Consider the following 17555-nt stretch of genomic DNA (forward strand, 5'->3'; position numbering starts at 1 on the left):
TCAAATCATTATGTTTTTATTTAGACTCTTTTCTGTTCACTTTAAATTAAAGCCAATAAAAATCAGATCCCAAAATTCACTTCTCTTTTGCCTTGAGTGTTTAGGAGTGGTAGAAACCCATAGTTCCATACTCAGTAGTATTCTCAAATAAGGCAACAGTAACAAACAGGTATGAGAAGTACAAGCTGAACCTCTACAGTGACAAAGGCACAACCAACGCGTTTTACTGGTGTCCCCATTAGCACTAAAGAAGTCAACTAGCACATCTAACATGAAAATAAAAAGAAACCCAAATTAATCATGTGCTGAAACATTGTTGGTCTCCGTTACAAAGCTCTAATCCCTCAGTGTAAATCTTGTTACACTAAGTAAGAGACATTTGTTAGACAAGAGAAAAAGTAATACATGTTGTTACAGCCCTGAAACAAGCCAGAGTTTGATTCTTTGGCAGTAGTGGTTCTTTAGGCCAAGAGAAGCATTAGAAAGATGAAGATGAAGGTTTCATTAAGAAGCAGCTTCTATAATGGCAGTTTAGCTGATACTGAGCTGTGCAAATCCTATGAGTTTTCCATCATCTGGAATGTCAGAAGGATCCACCCCAGAGGCCTGGAGAGAAAAAAAATAGAAAAACAAAAAGAATTAGACTTCATAAGGTGCCAATAAAAGACATACTTCTATATCTAGGCATTTCAGACTTAAAGGAGGACTCCACTATAGCAATTATATCCCCCCCCCCCCCTCACACCTTAACAACCCTCCCTCCTTGTAGAATGGGACATCAGCAAACAATGAAACTGTAATTGGTATTTTGCTACCATAGTTTAGAAAATTGGAGCAGACATCTGATTGGTTCCTACCTATAGGCAACACCTTATTTTCTACACAGTTACCCGTAGGACAGCTATCATCAATGTCTAAGAGAGAACTGGGTAATTGCTGATAAAGACGATTAGGTGGCCAAGGCAAGGATGATGAAGGTTATCCAATGGCCACAGTTCCCTTTAACCTTCTCCTGGCTGTCACCTTGGTTATGGTATATGGTCAGCATTACATATATTTTTCCATTTAAATTAAAAACATTATATGAAGTACTATTCAGCATAGAAATAGATTTTATATACTGATTTATGTTTTCTCTGATGCATTTTAATGCACTTAGAGGTTTTTTATTTTATTATTAGGTGTTATTTTATTAAAATACTTAAACAATATGCGAGCTAAATGTTGTGGTGTAGCACTAGCATGTAACTAGGCACTCTGACCACAGAAATAAATTAGTTTGCGTAAGCTGAAGAAAACACAATGTATACACACTGTAATGTACCTCCTACAGAAATGAATCAGACAATGGGTGTTCATGTATAAAAAGGAGGTATACCAAAAATTGAGTGAAAGAGACTTAAAAAGTTACTTTAGCTGCAAGTCTTGTTCTGTAAATACTTACACCATATTGAAGTTATTTTTAAGTTTTGTAAGTTAACATATATGATATGGGTGACGTTTATATTAACTTCTAAAACTCCAAAGTCATTTTTTGAAAAATTGGCATAAATTAAAAAAATAAAACCTATGGCATGGTTAAATTTAAAACAAAAAAAACAAATCTGTATTGAACTAAATGAGAGAAATACTGTAGAAAACAATGTTCTACAGATTAAAATACAACAACATACTTTTAAACAACTTTTTAATTGTAATTCATTTTAATGTTAAATGCAATTTATTAGTTACTGTATATGACCGCTTCATTATGTGTGTTTGCTGGATGTCAGGAAAAGGACTCTAAGGGGTTGATTTATCGCACCTTCACAAGGGAAGAGTAGAGGTGCTATAGCAACCAATCACATTCTATCATTTATCTAATACATTCTGGAAAATTATAGCTAGAATCTGATTGGTTCCTATAGCAAACACTACTTTGCCTTTTTAGGTTTCAGAAATCTACCCATAAGCTGGATAATACAGAAAAACTGCGTCTACAAAACCTGTCCGATGAGTCATTTTTCACATACCAACTTGAAGGTGACGGATCTGTTAGTCTGTGGTTCTTCCACAATCTTCTGTAAATTGGCTGCAACTGAGAGCAGAGAACATGTTGGAAATAGAAGGATGGATGGACTGCATAGGCCAGATCCCTGTACATGGGGCTATCAGTTAAACATATTAAATCGCCTCTTGTACACTGAATTATAGAAAGTTGGGGACTCATTTTGTACCGCTCATCACAATGGGGTAACAATATTCACTATTATTATTGCCCTTTATTATAAACATATTATGCAGCGCTGTACACTGAGGGCATCACAAAACAAATGGCATACGATCACATGGAACAGATGGTAAAACATGTAAGATAAGGTAACACAACATTATTACTGGTATATAAATAAAATAAAGTAACACGGGCATCAAACAATTCAAATGATCAAAACATTGCCTAGCTACACAAGCTAAAGACATTGAAACCACAGGCAAACAAAGTGACAACTTAGGTGCATATATGTTCTGAACAACGGATGTGTAATAAGCAAATTGCTGATAAATTGTCTAAATATAGCTAATTTCAGCACCTTTTCATTAATGTATAGAGTTAATTGTATGTGCAAGATAATAGAAAATAAACTGTAGAGATACCGGTACTAATTCCAAAAGGTGACATCACAGTCTTACAATCTCCCGCTGTGGTGTATAAACTGGGACTCCTGTGGACAGACCAAAAATGTAGCCTGTTGTATACAGGGTCCCTCCAGTGTTTGAAGTACAATGAGTGTGGTCCTCATAGTGATCTACTCATCACTATTTTGAGGACTATCCTCAATGTGGAATTCAACTCTTGGTGAAGGGAGGACAGAGCAATTCACAACAGGCAGCTGTACAACCATCCAGGGGTATGAGCGCTCAGGGATGAACCTTAGTACTGGCCTCTCTTGACATTTTTGTTGGGTCAGTAGTGTCGTGTCTACAGGCGGCCCACTGCCGTGTCTACAGGCGGCCCACTGCCGTGTCTACAGGCGGCCCACTGCCGTGTCTACAGGCGGCCCACTGCCGTGTCTACAGGCGGCCCACTGCCGTGTCTACAGGCGGCCCACTGCCGTGTCTACAGGCGGCCCACTGCCGTGTCTACAGGCGGCCCACTGCCGTGTCTACAGGCGGCCCACTGCCGTGTCTACAGGCGGCCCACTGCCGTGTCTACAGGCGGCCCACTGCCGTGTCTACAGGCGGCCCACTGCCGTGTCTACAGGCGGCCCACTGCCGTGTCTACAGGCGGCCCACTGCCGTGTCTACAGGCGGCCCACTGCCGTGTCATTTTGCTGCAGTCAAAGGATTTGAAAATAGTGTAAAAATCAATCACAATTGTAAAGCGCTACAGAATTTGCTGGCGTTATATAAATAAATGTTGATGATTTGTGCTCCTCTGTTCAAACCTGGGGACATCAGTTTGTGATGCAGCAGAAGTGCCGGCCATAGAGAAAGGACCATCTACGGCCGGCCCACCAAGTGGAAGGAGCTTTAGGGGAGGTAAGTGCTATATACATGGTACTAGAGCGAATTTATAGCCAACATTTATAGATAGGATAGGGGATATATTTGCAAAAACAGGCCCTTAGAGCTTGTATTACACATTTAATCCTGAGGTGTTGTCAGCCTTTAAAATATCATTGTTACTCTTTTATAACCACAAGTCACCAAACACTTGTAGTTATTAAATATATCTGGGGTAAAATGTCACAATCACTGAAAAAGCTCAGATCTAGTAGCTGCACATCTTACACGCAGAACATATCAAACTAAGCACTGTAGATTACTTCAAAAGACTGGAACGCAATCCTTTATAAAAACAATGATTACCTATTACTACGTCTCTTCCATCTACAAGGCCTGCTGACACAAGTTCTTGGGACACACCATCGGCTGTATCTGAAAAACAGACATTGCTTTCAGTCCGGTACTGAAAAGTTTCTACTATACCTGTAAAATATGAGGAAAGTTAAATGAGGAACTGCTCTTCATTTATTTGCTATAATTCCCAGACTGATTTAAATAAACAAGACTACATTAACCCTTTTGTCCCAGCAAGTGGAACATGAGTTGCTACAAACTAATCAGGAACACTAGAGGACGAACTGTAAAGACTGGGAATAATACAAGGGAGAGAATTTATAAAATGATCACCAAACCTAAATGTATACTGTTGTATGTGAAGGTGTTCTTATTGACATGCACAAATATATTGTAAAGGGTTTCAGGGGCTTACCAAGCAAAACCCATTTGTGATAAAGGCTTCAATCATAGAGGTATGACAGCAGCCGTCCTATCAGTAAGTCCAATGAAGGACCCTTCTGTACAGCAAGATCAATAACATTAGATATAATGTTAAATACGAACTCCACGGTATAATTAGTTTCTGGTGGAGTTCAATGCAATAGTACAATCTTGTTGTTTTTTTGGGGGGTTTTTTTGTTTTTTTATTAATTATGAAGGTACTGCTCCCCAGATCTACTCTGGTCCCCAATGCTTGTACCTGTCCCACAATGCTCTCCTCTAATCACCCGGCCTGTTTCAAGCACCAAGTGACTATGTATTAAGCTGCTGGTGTACTTTATACGCATAGTTCTTTAGGGGGTAGTGGTGGCAAACTATTGTACAGCCCTCCATTTAGCACAATGGTACAACAAATATAAATGATAACCAGTATGAATGAAGCAGAATTCCGCACTCACACAAGGATCCATAGTGTCGTGATGTTCTCCATTTACTGTGTGGTGCGTTTCATTCCCATGCCTGGCCTAGTCAGCCGAGACAATGATCAAGTCATGCGGCATTGTGCAACTATAAATATCTCCTTACTCGGTTGTCTGGAGCAGGATGTTAGTACTAAGGAGTGCCATAGCACATAGGTGTTTTAGACGCCACTGATTTCCACCTAACGTAATGCATCATTTAGCAAGAATGTAATATTTCAGGACACAATGGTCTTGTAGCTGGAAAACTGTTGCAGTCTGATACAGCCACCTAGTCTGCCATTACTCTGGGAAAGGTCCTTTTACCCGATCACAGAAAACTTCTCTGAGCTTCCAACCAAAGACAATGCAGAACCTTCACAAATGAGACTGGCGGCCATTTCTTACTATTATTATGTTAGACACACAGATATAAAAAGATGTACAATTTGTTGCAAACTGTCTGGGTTTTAAAGAATAATATAAAAAATACATGTATATGCATATAAAATTCAAAGCATACCATATTCCCCTGTGGTTATGATTTTTCAAGATAACACCTTAAATTTGAGTAAAAGAAACCTCTTTTAAAGATTTTTTTTATGCCCAAATAATAAAGTAATGTGACGATGAGTCGGCACCATGACCAGCTACTAGAGAGGGTATGTATGATCCAACTAATACATCAACTTCATTTTTACTGTTTAAAGAATGAATTTTATTAAAAAAATAAAAAAACTCTCACCTCTTCCAGGAGTAAACTCAAACCGAATATCATTCAGTTCTCTCTTTGTGTTTCTGAGGAAACAATTAAAAAGTTTATATGAATAATACAAATATACAAGTGAGAGTGTTTTATAAAGCACTGACTTGCTATTTAAAGCTGAAACATAACGACATGTAATATTCTGCAGACTTCTCATCAGCTTCTGCTGTGTTTCAGTCAGGCTGACGAATGACAAGCGCATAAGGACAAATCCGTGTGATAAAATGCAGCCCACTATGAAAAGCCTGTGCAGGGAAGTATCAAAAAACATTACTATAATGACCTTCATTTTATGTACACAGCTGCCATATTTAGTAGAAATATTAAGGGGCAGACATTTTTGTTTGACTGCAGACCTCAATGGAAGCACGGTGGCTCAGTAGTTAGCACTTCTGCCTCACAGCACTGCGGTCATGAGTTTGATTCCTCACCATGGCCTTATCTGTGTGGCGTATGCATGTTCTCCCCGTGTTTGCGTGGGCGTCCTCCGGGTGCTCCGGTTTCCTCCCACAATCCAAAAAGATACTAGTAGGTTAATTGGCTATTATTAAATTGACCTTAGTCTCTGTCTCTGTGTGTGTGTGTTTGTGTGTGTTAGGGAATTTAGACTGTAAGCTCCAATGGGGCAGGGACTGATGTGAGTTAGCAATATTCTCTATATAGCGCTGCAGAATTATTGGTGCTATATAGATAAATGATGATTACGATGGATGACGAAGAGGATGATGTTGAAGGCGGCTGTATACTGTAAGCTTTTGCTCATAGCAGGGACAAAGCTAATAGAATGATTGTCAAGCTATTTTCAAAATAAGAATACTTAAATAAGATGTATTTTATAGGAATACAACTTTTTTTTTTTTAAATAAATTTTAAGATAACATGAATTGCTCTATGAGCCCTATCACACGTGTATAAACACATTTTAAAAATATCTGCAGAGAAACCACACGCTTTAGTTACAAAAGGGTAAACATTCCCATATTATATATTTTATATTCTTTCATATTGTTTTAAATATACACAGTGACCCTTTCATGAGTTCATCACATGTATTTATAACACCAGAATTTAAGCTAAATACATGTTTTTGATGAACATGTAAAAAAGCTCTGTGGTTTGAAGACAAGGCATAAAAAAAGTATTGTTCAGTATTCTAGCTGCAAAACTAGCCACAAACTCTACACTTATGTGGTTGTTTGCTAACAAGCTGGTCTGACGTCATAGTTTGTATGACCTACAGTACCAACAACGTTCAAAATTTGATTGGATTTTCATTGATTAAAAATGAGTTTGGCCGACAATTTCATCATCATCCATCAGTGACGACACTATATGTATGGGCCTCATGTGCATAAGTTATTCCGCTGGACAGTCAAATTATTATTATTATTGCTTTTATTTAAAAGTTGCCACAAAAGGTCCGCAACGCTGGTGTACATGTATACAGAAAGCAGTGATCCATATCACATTAGAACAAAATAAGAAAGACCAGACATTGTGAACAAACAAATATTACGCTACCGCAGATCAGATTATTTGCGGGACAGTGAGTGAGAGTGATGGTAATGACCAGTATGAAGTAGGCCTGAGCTTAAGAATACAGGGCTAGGAAAGAAGGTCAAGAGGTACAGAGAGGGAGGGAATAGTAAGAGGAGAAGACAAGGAGGGGCCTGTTCATGAGAGCTTACATTCTAAAGGAAATAATGTGGTATCAATGGGGGGGAGGGGGGGGGAGTAGGAGTAAAAGGGAGCTAGGAGGAAGGCCTATAGGCTTGAATAAAGAAATTGGTCTTAAGGGCATGCTTGAAGCCTTTGAGAATAGCCGATCTGTACAATTTGCCCCCCTAATGACATTGCACCACGTACAACCACCACAGCGGAGTTCTGCAGTCATTTGTTAAAGAACCTCAATGCCCAATGTTACAAAGTTTTACATCTCAGCTTCTATTCTGGCTATAATTTGTGGTCTATAAGAAAACAGACAATATTTGATACAAATTGCATTACTTTTAATTATCTTTTAGTATTCCTGCAAGTCTGTCTGTTATAACCTACAAGTGTTACTGCTACAGGTTTGGGCAATACATCAACAGGGAGAAGCGTTCAAACAAAATTCATGTTTGCTTCAATAACAGCTATATAATTTTCCAATTACATAATGCAAACTTGGGTTTACTGAACAACAATTTGTACAGAGCTAATACTCTATATAGAAAATAGCCAATGGCTCTCCTTTACTTCCAGTACACAACGTGGGTGTGAAAGATTTATGTAAAGCTCAGACCTATTGGACCCCTATAATTGATAAGCAGGTTACTTTAGGCTACTGATGGTTAAAATATAAACAATAATAACTACCTTAATCGTAATACTAAACTGATAACAGCTTTAACTTCTTCTGCAGTAGGAGGCACAGGAGCTGCGGGGGTAGCCTGCAGAAATAAAAGACAATATATATTACTTACATATCAGGACACAGGCAACAATCATCCAGTCCTCACCAAGTCCTACAATTTTGATAATCTAAGCTCCATATAAAGAAGGTACATTGGGCAAAGTGCTAGCACCTCTATATAAATGGAGTCTTTTCTGTAAGTGGAAACCTCTGTAACTAAAAGGCTAATGATAGCAAGACAGACATATATACTTTGCTTTTCCCCAAATTTTGGTCAATCTTCCTCCCCTGGTGGGTGTCCTGTTTGTTATTTACCTGTCCAGAAGCTGGGACGGGCACAGACACTTGGGAAGGCGGAGCTTGGCCAGATGATTGAGGTAGATTTGCTGTGGGCTGTGCTGGAGTCTGGAGAAAGGTGGAACTTTGCTCTGCTGGAGGAAACAGCTACAGCACAAACACAGGGAGATTAGCTGCAGGTCTCTATGCATCTAGTCTCATAAAAGTCCGAACATGTTCCTGTAGATCAACAGTTCCTAACGAATATAGATTTCTCGTGTGTGTGTGTGTGTATTTATTAGAGGACTCAAGCATCAACCCGCAGAGGAGGAAACATTAGTGAGCTGTATATACTCAGTATAGCATTGTACAGGAGTTATATAGACTGTATAAATCACATTGTACACCTTACAGCATTATACAGGTCTTATACAGATGGTATAAATCACACTGTACACCTCACAGTATTGTACAGGTATTATACAGACTGTATACATCACATTGTACACCTCACAGCATTGTACAGGTATTATACAGACTGTATAAATCACACTGTACACCTCACAGCATTGTACAGGTATTATACAGACTGTATAAATCACACTGTACACCTCACAGTATTGTACAGGTATTATACAGACTGTATAAATCACACTGTACACCTTACAGCATTGTACAGGTCTTCTACAGACTGTATAAATCACACTGTACACCTCACAGCATTGTACAGGTATTATACAGACTGTATAAATCACACTGTACACCTTACAGAATTGTACAGGTCTTATAGCGACTGTATAAATCACATTGTACACCTTACAGCATTGTACAGGTATTACACAGACTGTATAAATCACACTGTACAGTTTACAGCCACCTACAGGTTTTAAGCAGGCCAGTCAATATAATATATTATAGCTTTTAACAAGTAAACATAATATCATGAAACATTGAGGTAAGTAGATAAGTAGATTCTAAATCAGGAAAGTCTCCATTCCCAGACAGTGTAGTATACCCAATGACCACTGTAGAGTAATAAGCCCTAAAATGAAGTTTGATGAGGGAATACATGCATATTCCTCATACTTATTCATATAAATGCACATCCATCTGATACCGGCTGCAGTCCTTTCCTGCAAAACTATTTTGATTATTTCCACAACTATTTCCATAGCATCACCCCCCTTGTGCATTGCAGAACATACTAACTACTGCTACTCACCTCGGAGTTTTGTAAAGACTCTTTCACACGTGGAGACTGAAAAACAAATAGAAGTTTAGTTGCACAGTATTTCTATGACATTCTATATGAGGAAACAAGTGTATAATAATAAATACACCTTGCCCAGGTTTTTCCATGAGCACACTACGAAAGATACACAAAGCAGATAAGACATTTGTTCACCTTTCAGTTTAAATTAACCTTGAGCATAAGATTCAGTCTAAACCACCTTCATCAGGATAACAGGTTTATTAAGCAGAAAGTAGTGTCTCACATACAATCTGATCATCAGTCCATAAAGGCTCATGTTTAATTTTGGACGGCAAACAGTAAAACAGTATAATATGCTACTGCCACTAGCTCTCTATGTAACTGATAATCACCAGGAGCCGCTTTGAGATTTATATTGTCAAAAACATACTGTCCGGCTAAAACTGGAACAGACGGGAGTCCATATAAAATTTACTTGTACAACGATAGAATTCTCATTATTACTACCTAACAAAACAGTGATTTGATCCCTCTTTACTTCAGGTTTATAGAGGAGACCATGGCTGGAAATATCATTGCACTAAATGGACATTGTTGACCACATTGCTAATGGCACCTTTGTTGTTTTGTAAAGACCAATAACATTAGCATCTGCCCACTCACCCTAAGTTGTAATACAGCTGCTTTTCCCTCCTCGCTTTCCTCGTCCAGCTCATCGTCGCTCCATTCCCAGCCTCCATCTTCAGTTTTATGAAGCCGACCACTCGATCCTGGAACTCTCCGAACCTGGGAGTAGAAAATGCCACTTCAATAATAAAACCATTTGCTAGATGGCAACTGCCTCAGTGGGCACCCCAGACCAAGATTAGTCTTTGTTTAATATAACATTATTAGGACTTTAATCATTTATTTAATTCTTAACTAGCCTTTCAAAGAGTGCCCGTGGCCTACACACAATGGAGGCAGCCATTTTGTGGGATGAACCAATCTTCATGAGAATGCAGCCTCTGCAGCCTAGGAGCATGTGACTCCATGAGAATACAGCATCTGAGCTCACTAAGATTGGTTCAGGCCACAAAATGGCTGCCTGCACTGCCTCCACTGGCCAAATACCTTACTTAAGCTGGATGATCTTGGCGTCCTCATTCCTAAACCTGTAACTATGTGAGGTATGTAGATAATACCATAGGAAAATGAGTCGGTCAACAGTGTTTGTATTACCAGAAGTACTGTAGCGGGATGTAACCTATTTATGTTTTCTTCTTTGTTCCGATTCCTATAATCTCTCATATTCGTAGGAGATTATAGACTACTGGAACCACTTACGTACCAATTACGGTGTTACTTTATTTAGAAAGATCTTCTACACACAGGCTAATGAACCACTGAAAGCCATACTAATGGACTTCAGGCTGCAGTGAAGACTCATCAACACTCAGATAAACGAGTGAACAAAAACACAACATAAATCTCTTATTAGCAAGATCCGAGTGACAGGCAATTAAGTCACACTGCCAACTCTGCACGCAATTACAATGTGGTATAAATATTAAAATCCTGAACACCAAATGGCACTGCTATTTTGCTTTAGAGATACGATAGCACTGACAACCAAGACTGTTTCTAACTGTAATGACCTTGTCATGACCGAAAATAATGAGCGAAATCCCCATTGCGCTCTCTGCGTTTATCTGAATTCCAGACATGGCTGAAAGAGTTTATAAACATGTTGCTCATTATAGAGGAAAACAAATACCACATGATGTATGTTAGAATGCAGTTATTAATAAAGATAGCAAGGTGATAAAATCAAATTGTCACATCATTTGCAGAACAGAGTAAAACCAGAACATGTATCACTATATGCAGCCAGTGGTGAACACAGACAGACTTCATCGCCCTCCACTGACTGTACGTAACACTTTTTCCCATTGATCTAGACAAATGGAAAGAGGGATTGGGGAGACAGCCTCCTTGTCAACATAATGACAACACATATATATATTTTAACATGGGATTCAGAGCTGCAAACCCTCAGGAAATGATCATTTCCCATAGTAATATTAGCACTGGTTGTACATACGTAAGCAAACCATAGGTCGGCTCTCAGAGATCATCTGTGTGCACTGTATGCTGCTTATAACTAATGGGCATTTCCTTGGCTATAACCTTAGTATTATTTAATAACTACAGGTGTATATTGCTTTCCCAAATAATTACATATATTGATTTCTCTTTATATTTTCGATGAAGAACAAATTCCTTCAGTATGTAACATGTTGTGAGATTCTGTGGGACCATCTTCATCCGCTCTAGCTCATCCGCTTTCATGAAACATCTCTCACCTTTTTGGCTCTTTCTGTGATGGTCGGGGCTCTTTGCAGCATCTTCTCCTGTAAGAATTCTTTGTTCTAGAAACCAGAACAAAGGATCAGTTTCCAACAGTGAGCACAAGATATTGCAAAAACAACTTGATATCAGTAACCGGAGCAGGTAGGGGGGAAGAAGGAAGAGCAGATGGGAAGATGGGGGAGGGGGTGAAGAGGGAGGAGCATAAGGGGGAGGGGGGTAGAGAGTCGGAAGAACACCAGGGGGGAAGGGGGGTGCACCATGAGGGGGGGAGAGACACGGAAGAGCACCCATGTGGGAGGGGGGCGTGGGCCGCGGTTGGAGAGGGAAGAGCACCTGGATGGGAGTTGCCTTGGAGGTGTTTGGGGGGGGGGGGGGGTTGACTGGAGGGAGGGACCACCACCTGCAGGTTGTGGGGGGCTGAAGAGAGGTAACAGCAGCTGGCAAGTTACTTAGCACTACTACTTTTCACATTTTATTGGGCATTACGAATACAAGTGGTATATTAATGGAGTTACTGTTACTATTGGCTTATTACTGGTCAATACTTTTTCCTCTAGCATTTTATTACTCGTTACTACAGGTTGCTTTTTAATGAGCATTACTGTTAATCTGTACTAATACTACTGCTGGCATTTTACTGGGCATTACTAATGCAAGAGGTTTATGGGAATTACGGTTACTGCTGGCATATTATTGAGCACTACCACTGGTGGCTTATTACTGGGCATTAATGATACTGATAGCATATAACTGCTTTACTAATTACTCTGTGTTACTAGCCTACTACAGTTGCTGTGGTAGTAATCGTATTTACGATGCTGAAAATTCCGACAGGCTTTACTCCTACAAAAAAACGAATTCTAAGACAAACGAACACAATATAAAGGGAGTTAACTGAACACCGAAGCAATGTCTGCAAATGTCGGCAATGTCTAGACCCCGCAGGTTAAGTGTTTAAACACAACCTGCGGGGTCCAGACATTGCTGCTTTAAATTACCTCTGATGTAAGTCGCAGTGACGTCAAACTGAGGTGCCAGAGTCCTGTGTCTTGGGAATGACTGGCTGTCAGCATGCTGCTCCCATCAGAGACCTGGAGCTTCGGTGTTCAGGTAAGTCTCTTTATATTGTTCTCGTTTTTCTCAGAATTCGTTTTGTTTTTTGTAGGAGTAAAGCCTGTCGGAACCCTACGGTTGCATGCAGTACAGAGCATCGCTGCTGCTGCAGGACTACTACTCTGGTACTTCACCACACAAACACCCTAGTGAAGCTCCTAAATCAATTGCAGGTGAAATATTAAACATAAAATGTATTCTTGTCGTTCGTCTTCATTTATTTATATAGCGCCACTAATTCCGCAGCGCTGTACAGAGAACTCACTCACATCAGTCCCTGCCCCATTGGGGCTTGCAGTCTAAATTCCCTAACATACATACAGACAGACACACTATTATTTACTATTTTGTTAATCAATGCGTTTTGTGCGACTCTTTGGCAGAGGCAGGATCTAAGAAGTGAGGCTCCCAAAACTTAGCAGGATGTCCACTTGAACTAGTCTTTGTTTAAATGCAGAGAAGGATAACCCTTTCCACTGGCAAAATATATTGCACGGTGATGGCAACAAAGGGATATAAAGGAAAGTTAAAAAAAAAAGCTAAATAGTTGCTAGTATTATAGTAGTATAATACAATCCAATGAGCTCATAGGAGTTTGACTACTTTCACTAGCACTCGAGTACATAATAGTAATATACCAGTATGCAAATTTAAGTCTTATTGCCATAATATCAAACAGAAATATACAAGCTGTCAGAAGCTGATCATTTATAGGAGCTGTCAGAAGCTGATCATTTATAGGAGCTGTCAGAACATGGTACACACACTAGCTAGGAGTTAGACTATTTTTAGTGTGAAATAGCTGTAAGTAAATAGCTGATCCTTCATGTAGGAGGAATCTGTAAAGTTTGATACAATAAAGCAACTCACACCCTGCTCACAGTTGATAGTAATTATAGCTTGATGTTTACAGCTGAACTATCCAGAAACATTCCGGGTGTGGCGCCACGGATCAGTATAACGTACCTTCGCTTTCTGGAAAAATTTGTGCTTCAGAAGTTCTGCTGCTGTTGGCCTGCAAAAAGAAATACATTATTTAAGTAGGATTTATTATATCTATTCACATCTGTTTTAGTAGAGATTATACATGATGTATAATGATTCATTCTGGAATGTTCAGGTACATAAAGCACATAGAAAGCCCCTTTTTGACATTTAAGTGAAAGTCTATTACTGAGCTAAATAATATACCTGAACTAACGGATGTTTTTACATTTGATTACAGAGGTACAGCCGCTTGTTCTATCCATCAGCACCATGCATGCAGATTGGTGACTTCATACACAGAGCCACTAACCCCACCACAGGCTCTCACACATGCTAGCTTTGTAACTTGAATGGTTTTGTTCTGCATCAGATCCTTTTAGGAGAACGCCCTAAAAACGTGGAAGGTAGGAACAATTTCTAATTCAACTTTAGCAAAGCTGACCTAACACGGAATAAACAATGTTACATACACACTTCATATATGCATATATATTCATATATGTATTACATTTTAAAGTCCAGTTGTACTTTCATCTACCCTTTCTAAGCAGAGCTGTCACTTAACAGCATAGTGTAATACTTAGCAATACAGCGTGTCAAACACAGAGGGACAAGAGTCATTTTGGTGTAAGCCATGTTGCACTAGGCATGCAGTAACTGAACAAATAGCACAATGTGTGACAGTGCTCTCACATATCATTTTAGTGTTGTCTCATTAGTGCAACCTTCCTAATTGGAATATAATTGAACAAACATATGCAATAAACATATAATTGTATAGTGCCATTAGCAATGTTCATAGACCATGCAGGTAGTGCTTATCCGCATAACTATCCTTAACTCAGTAGGAACCTTCCAGGACAACATCAACATGACAATATCTGACACTGCACTCCCAGGTTTTACAATGTTCTGCTGACAGCACTGACAGAATAGACAGGTATCTCTTATAGACAACTTTCTCTCATAATATATTATAGTAATCTTACTGGCTTCCAATAGGGGGCAGTGTTGAGGAGTTTTATGGATGCTCACAGTGTCTTGGTCTGTAGAAATAAATCTAATTTTCTAAATAACTATCACCTTCTCTTTAAAGAGCATGTGCGAATATGTGAAGGTAGATTAGGAGGTCATGGGGACACAAAACAGAGTCAAGCCATTACATATATGGAGACAGAGTGACAATTTTTGGAGACACTGAATCTGCTACAACCTGTAAAAACGGGAAGAGGGGGGGGGGGGTGTTATTACAGAGAGAACCCTATGCCAATGGACAGTGTCTCCAGATCTGCTCTTCCTTGTCATAGACTGTATTTATATAAACAACTGGCAGGTACTGATGACTGAAGTTCTAGAATAGAATGAGCTGTCACACAACAAATACTTTCCTAATTGCAAATGTTCTTTTCATGTCAAAACTTGTTTGTTGCCCCTCATCAATGGCCCTGTTACTTTTGCTTTTCTTAGTGGTTTATATAGTGCACTAGAGTTATTATAAATCCAGCTAGAGGGAGCAATGTTGCAACTTGACAAACCCATTTTGTGCTGCAGCAAGGACAAATTTATAGTGAGCCGGTAAATTTTGAGTTCAGAGGGAGCGCTTCCTAACTCAACTCTAAATCAGTGTAAATAAAGTAGCCCAGTATTTCTGCACTACATGTAAAAGCAGGCTGCATTATCCCTGCATGCACAAAAAATGTGTCTGCATCACAACATGGTTTGTCCAGGTACAAATTTGCTCCCTAGTTAGATTTTTCCAAACTCTAAATGATATTCTAAGCGTACAGAAAAACACCCCTCCACTTGTAAGAGAGCACAGCGAGCTATATGTAAGTCTGGAGTCTCACAGTCTGTAGAATTCTTGCTCCAGGGCATATGGCTTCTTAAATCACAGTTTCTAGGTGGAGGTATTTCATACACATTATACACTAGGCATCATGAAAACCACTAATAAAACCAAACATGACAGGTTCTATTCAAACTTACCAATGTTACATGTAATTTCATTAATACCATTGCTTTTATGGATAAGAATACGTTACAGTGCACAGTCGTCTACACACGGTGGAGGCAGCCATTTTCTGGTGTAATCAAACATTTGTGAGAAAGCAATTTACTATGGCATGAAGCATGATGGAGTTCATTTATGAGGCAAAACAATCAATATTTATAAGAATGCAGCCTCTCAACTTCTAAAACCTCAGCGAAGTCAGTGGTTACTAGTGAATGGACAGCCTGTGTTCTTAGAGTAGCTGCCCCCACTGTGCATGGGAAACGGAGCAATGTCAGAGCAGCTTTCATACATTACCCAGTTATCTGTGCCGATCCTCACATAAATCACATCCCTTGTAAAGTAACAAAGGCTTGGTAAGGATTACCTTTTCTCTGGGTCTTTTTGAAGGCACGAGGAGATCATCTTCCTAAAAGACTTGCCATATTTCTTCAGTATTTCCTTATCCTGTACACCTGTCTCTAGAGTCGGGGGGTCATTCTGAAGCGTCAACATTAATACCTATAAAATGATCACATTAAACTCAGCGACATTAAAGGGAACCTAAATCTAGCAAAATAGTCTTAAAAAACAACTCACTCTTGGCTTTCATTGGATGTCAGGGCTAGTCTTTTATTGGGAAATGTATTAATTTTACCTCCATGTTAACGTACTTATGAGACAATGAGTCAAACTTATCAGTCACACATATATACATACACACACACACACACACACAGTATATTATATATGACCTACCTTCATTGGAGGGTATTTATGGTAAGGAGCTGCGCCAGTCGCTAGTTCAATAGCAGTGATACCAAAACTCCAGATGTCTGCCTTGAAATCATACCCTCTGACCTAAAACAGGCACAGAAAATACACATTTACATAAGATATTTACATTCTAATGTATAATCTGAAATACAAATCCAAACTCCCAATCTTTCACTATAGTAGCATTTGTAGATGTGTTTTCCCAAAATTAAAAAGAGTATGTTCCCCACCACAACTTGTGTCACATAACTCATTTAGAAAGTGTGTTGGAAGGCAATAGATAATCAGTGAAGAGAATCCCCTCATACGACTGATAAAACTACATACTATAGGGAGTATCCACTCATGAGGACGATGGCACTGCCTATAGTGTTATTAATTCCGTTATAGGAGAAGATGGAGGCAAACCACCCTGCTGGGGTGCCTTTAAGGATTAGTCATTTTTAAAGATTTTCCATGACAGAATGCATACGTGACACAAGTGAGGGGACAGATTGTGGAAGAGCTCAAGTACCAGAGATCCCAGAATTAAACTAAATTTTGAAAAGTGTAAAGTTCTTATATGCTGCAAAGGTGTTGTTGTTACTTCAGAAGGTTCACACACAATGAGAAATAACCTACACACTCACAGTGACTCATTTCCACACAAGTGATTTATTCCCTAATCCTCTTGTTTCTCAGAAAACAAGACGTCCATTGTTCCTGGCATTACCTGCTCCATGACCTCTGGTGCCATCCAGCAGGGCGTGCCCACAAAGGTCTTTCTCACTTTATTCCTTGTGATATCGCCCCCTGTGGCTAGAAACGCGCTGACACCAAAGTCTGAAACAGCGTAAAAGATTTAATAGAGGAGCAAATTAGGAATTCTTCTTTCATTTATATATAATTGTATATAATTTAAGCCTAGAACAGGGTATTCACTCCCACAAGTACCTCTGCACAGAGTTAGTTATTAGATCACATTA

At 39.3% G+C, this 17555-nt stretch overlaps 1 protein-coding gene across 1 annotated transcript in view; it reads right to left on the minus strand.

Annotated features, from left to right (window-relative positions):
* The window catches only part of OXSR1 (oxidative stress responsive kinase 1), a 61016-nt gene continuing 43461 nt past the window's right edge, over window positions 1-17555 (minus strand). The window contains exons 6-18 of the mRNA XM_075212177.1: window positions 17303-17412; window positions 16573-16674; window positions 16202-16335; window positions 13803-13851; window positions 11717-11782; window positions 10035-10157; window positions 9381-9416; window positions 8198-8326; window positions 7846-7919; window positions 5467-5519; window positions 3850-3918; window positions 2013-2077; window positions 1-606 (exon numbers count right to left, since the gene is read on the minus strand). Coding sequence (XP_075068278.1) covers window positions 532-606; window positions 2013-2077; window positions 3850-3918; window positions 5467-5519; window positions 7846-7919; window positions 8198-8326; window positions 9381-9416; window positions 10035-10157; window positions 11717-11782; window positions 13803-13851; window positions 16202-16335; window positions 16573-16674; window positions 17303-17412 — 1085 coding nt within the window. The 3' untranslated portion in view covers window positions 1-531. The remainder of the gene's footprint in view (window positions 607-2012; window positions 2078-3849; window positions 3919-5466; window positions 5520-7845; window positions 7920-8197; window positions 8327-9380; window positions 9417-10034; window positions 10158-11716; window positions 11783-13802; window positions 13852-16201; window positions 16336-16572; window positions 16675-17302; window positions 17413-17555) is intronic.

Source organism: Mixophyes fleayi, chromosome 5 (assembly GCF_038048845.1).
Source record: "Mixophyes fleayi isolate aMixFle1 chromosome 5, aMixFle1.hap1, whole genome shotgun sequence".
Classification (NCBI taxonomy): domain Eukaryota; kingdom Metazoa; phylum Chordata; class Amphibia; order Anura; family Limnodynastidae; genus Mixophyes; species Mixophyes fleayi.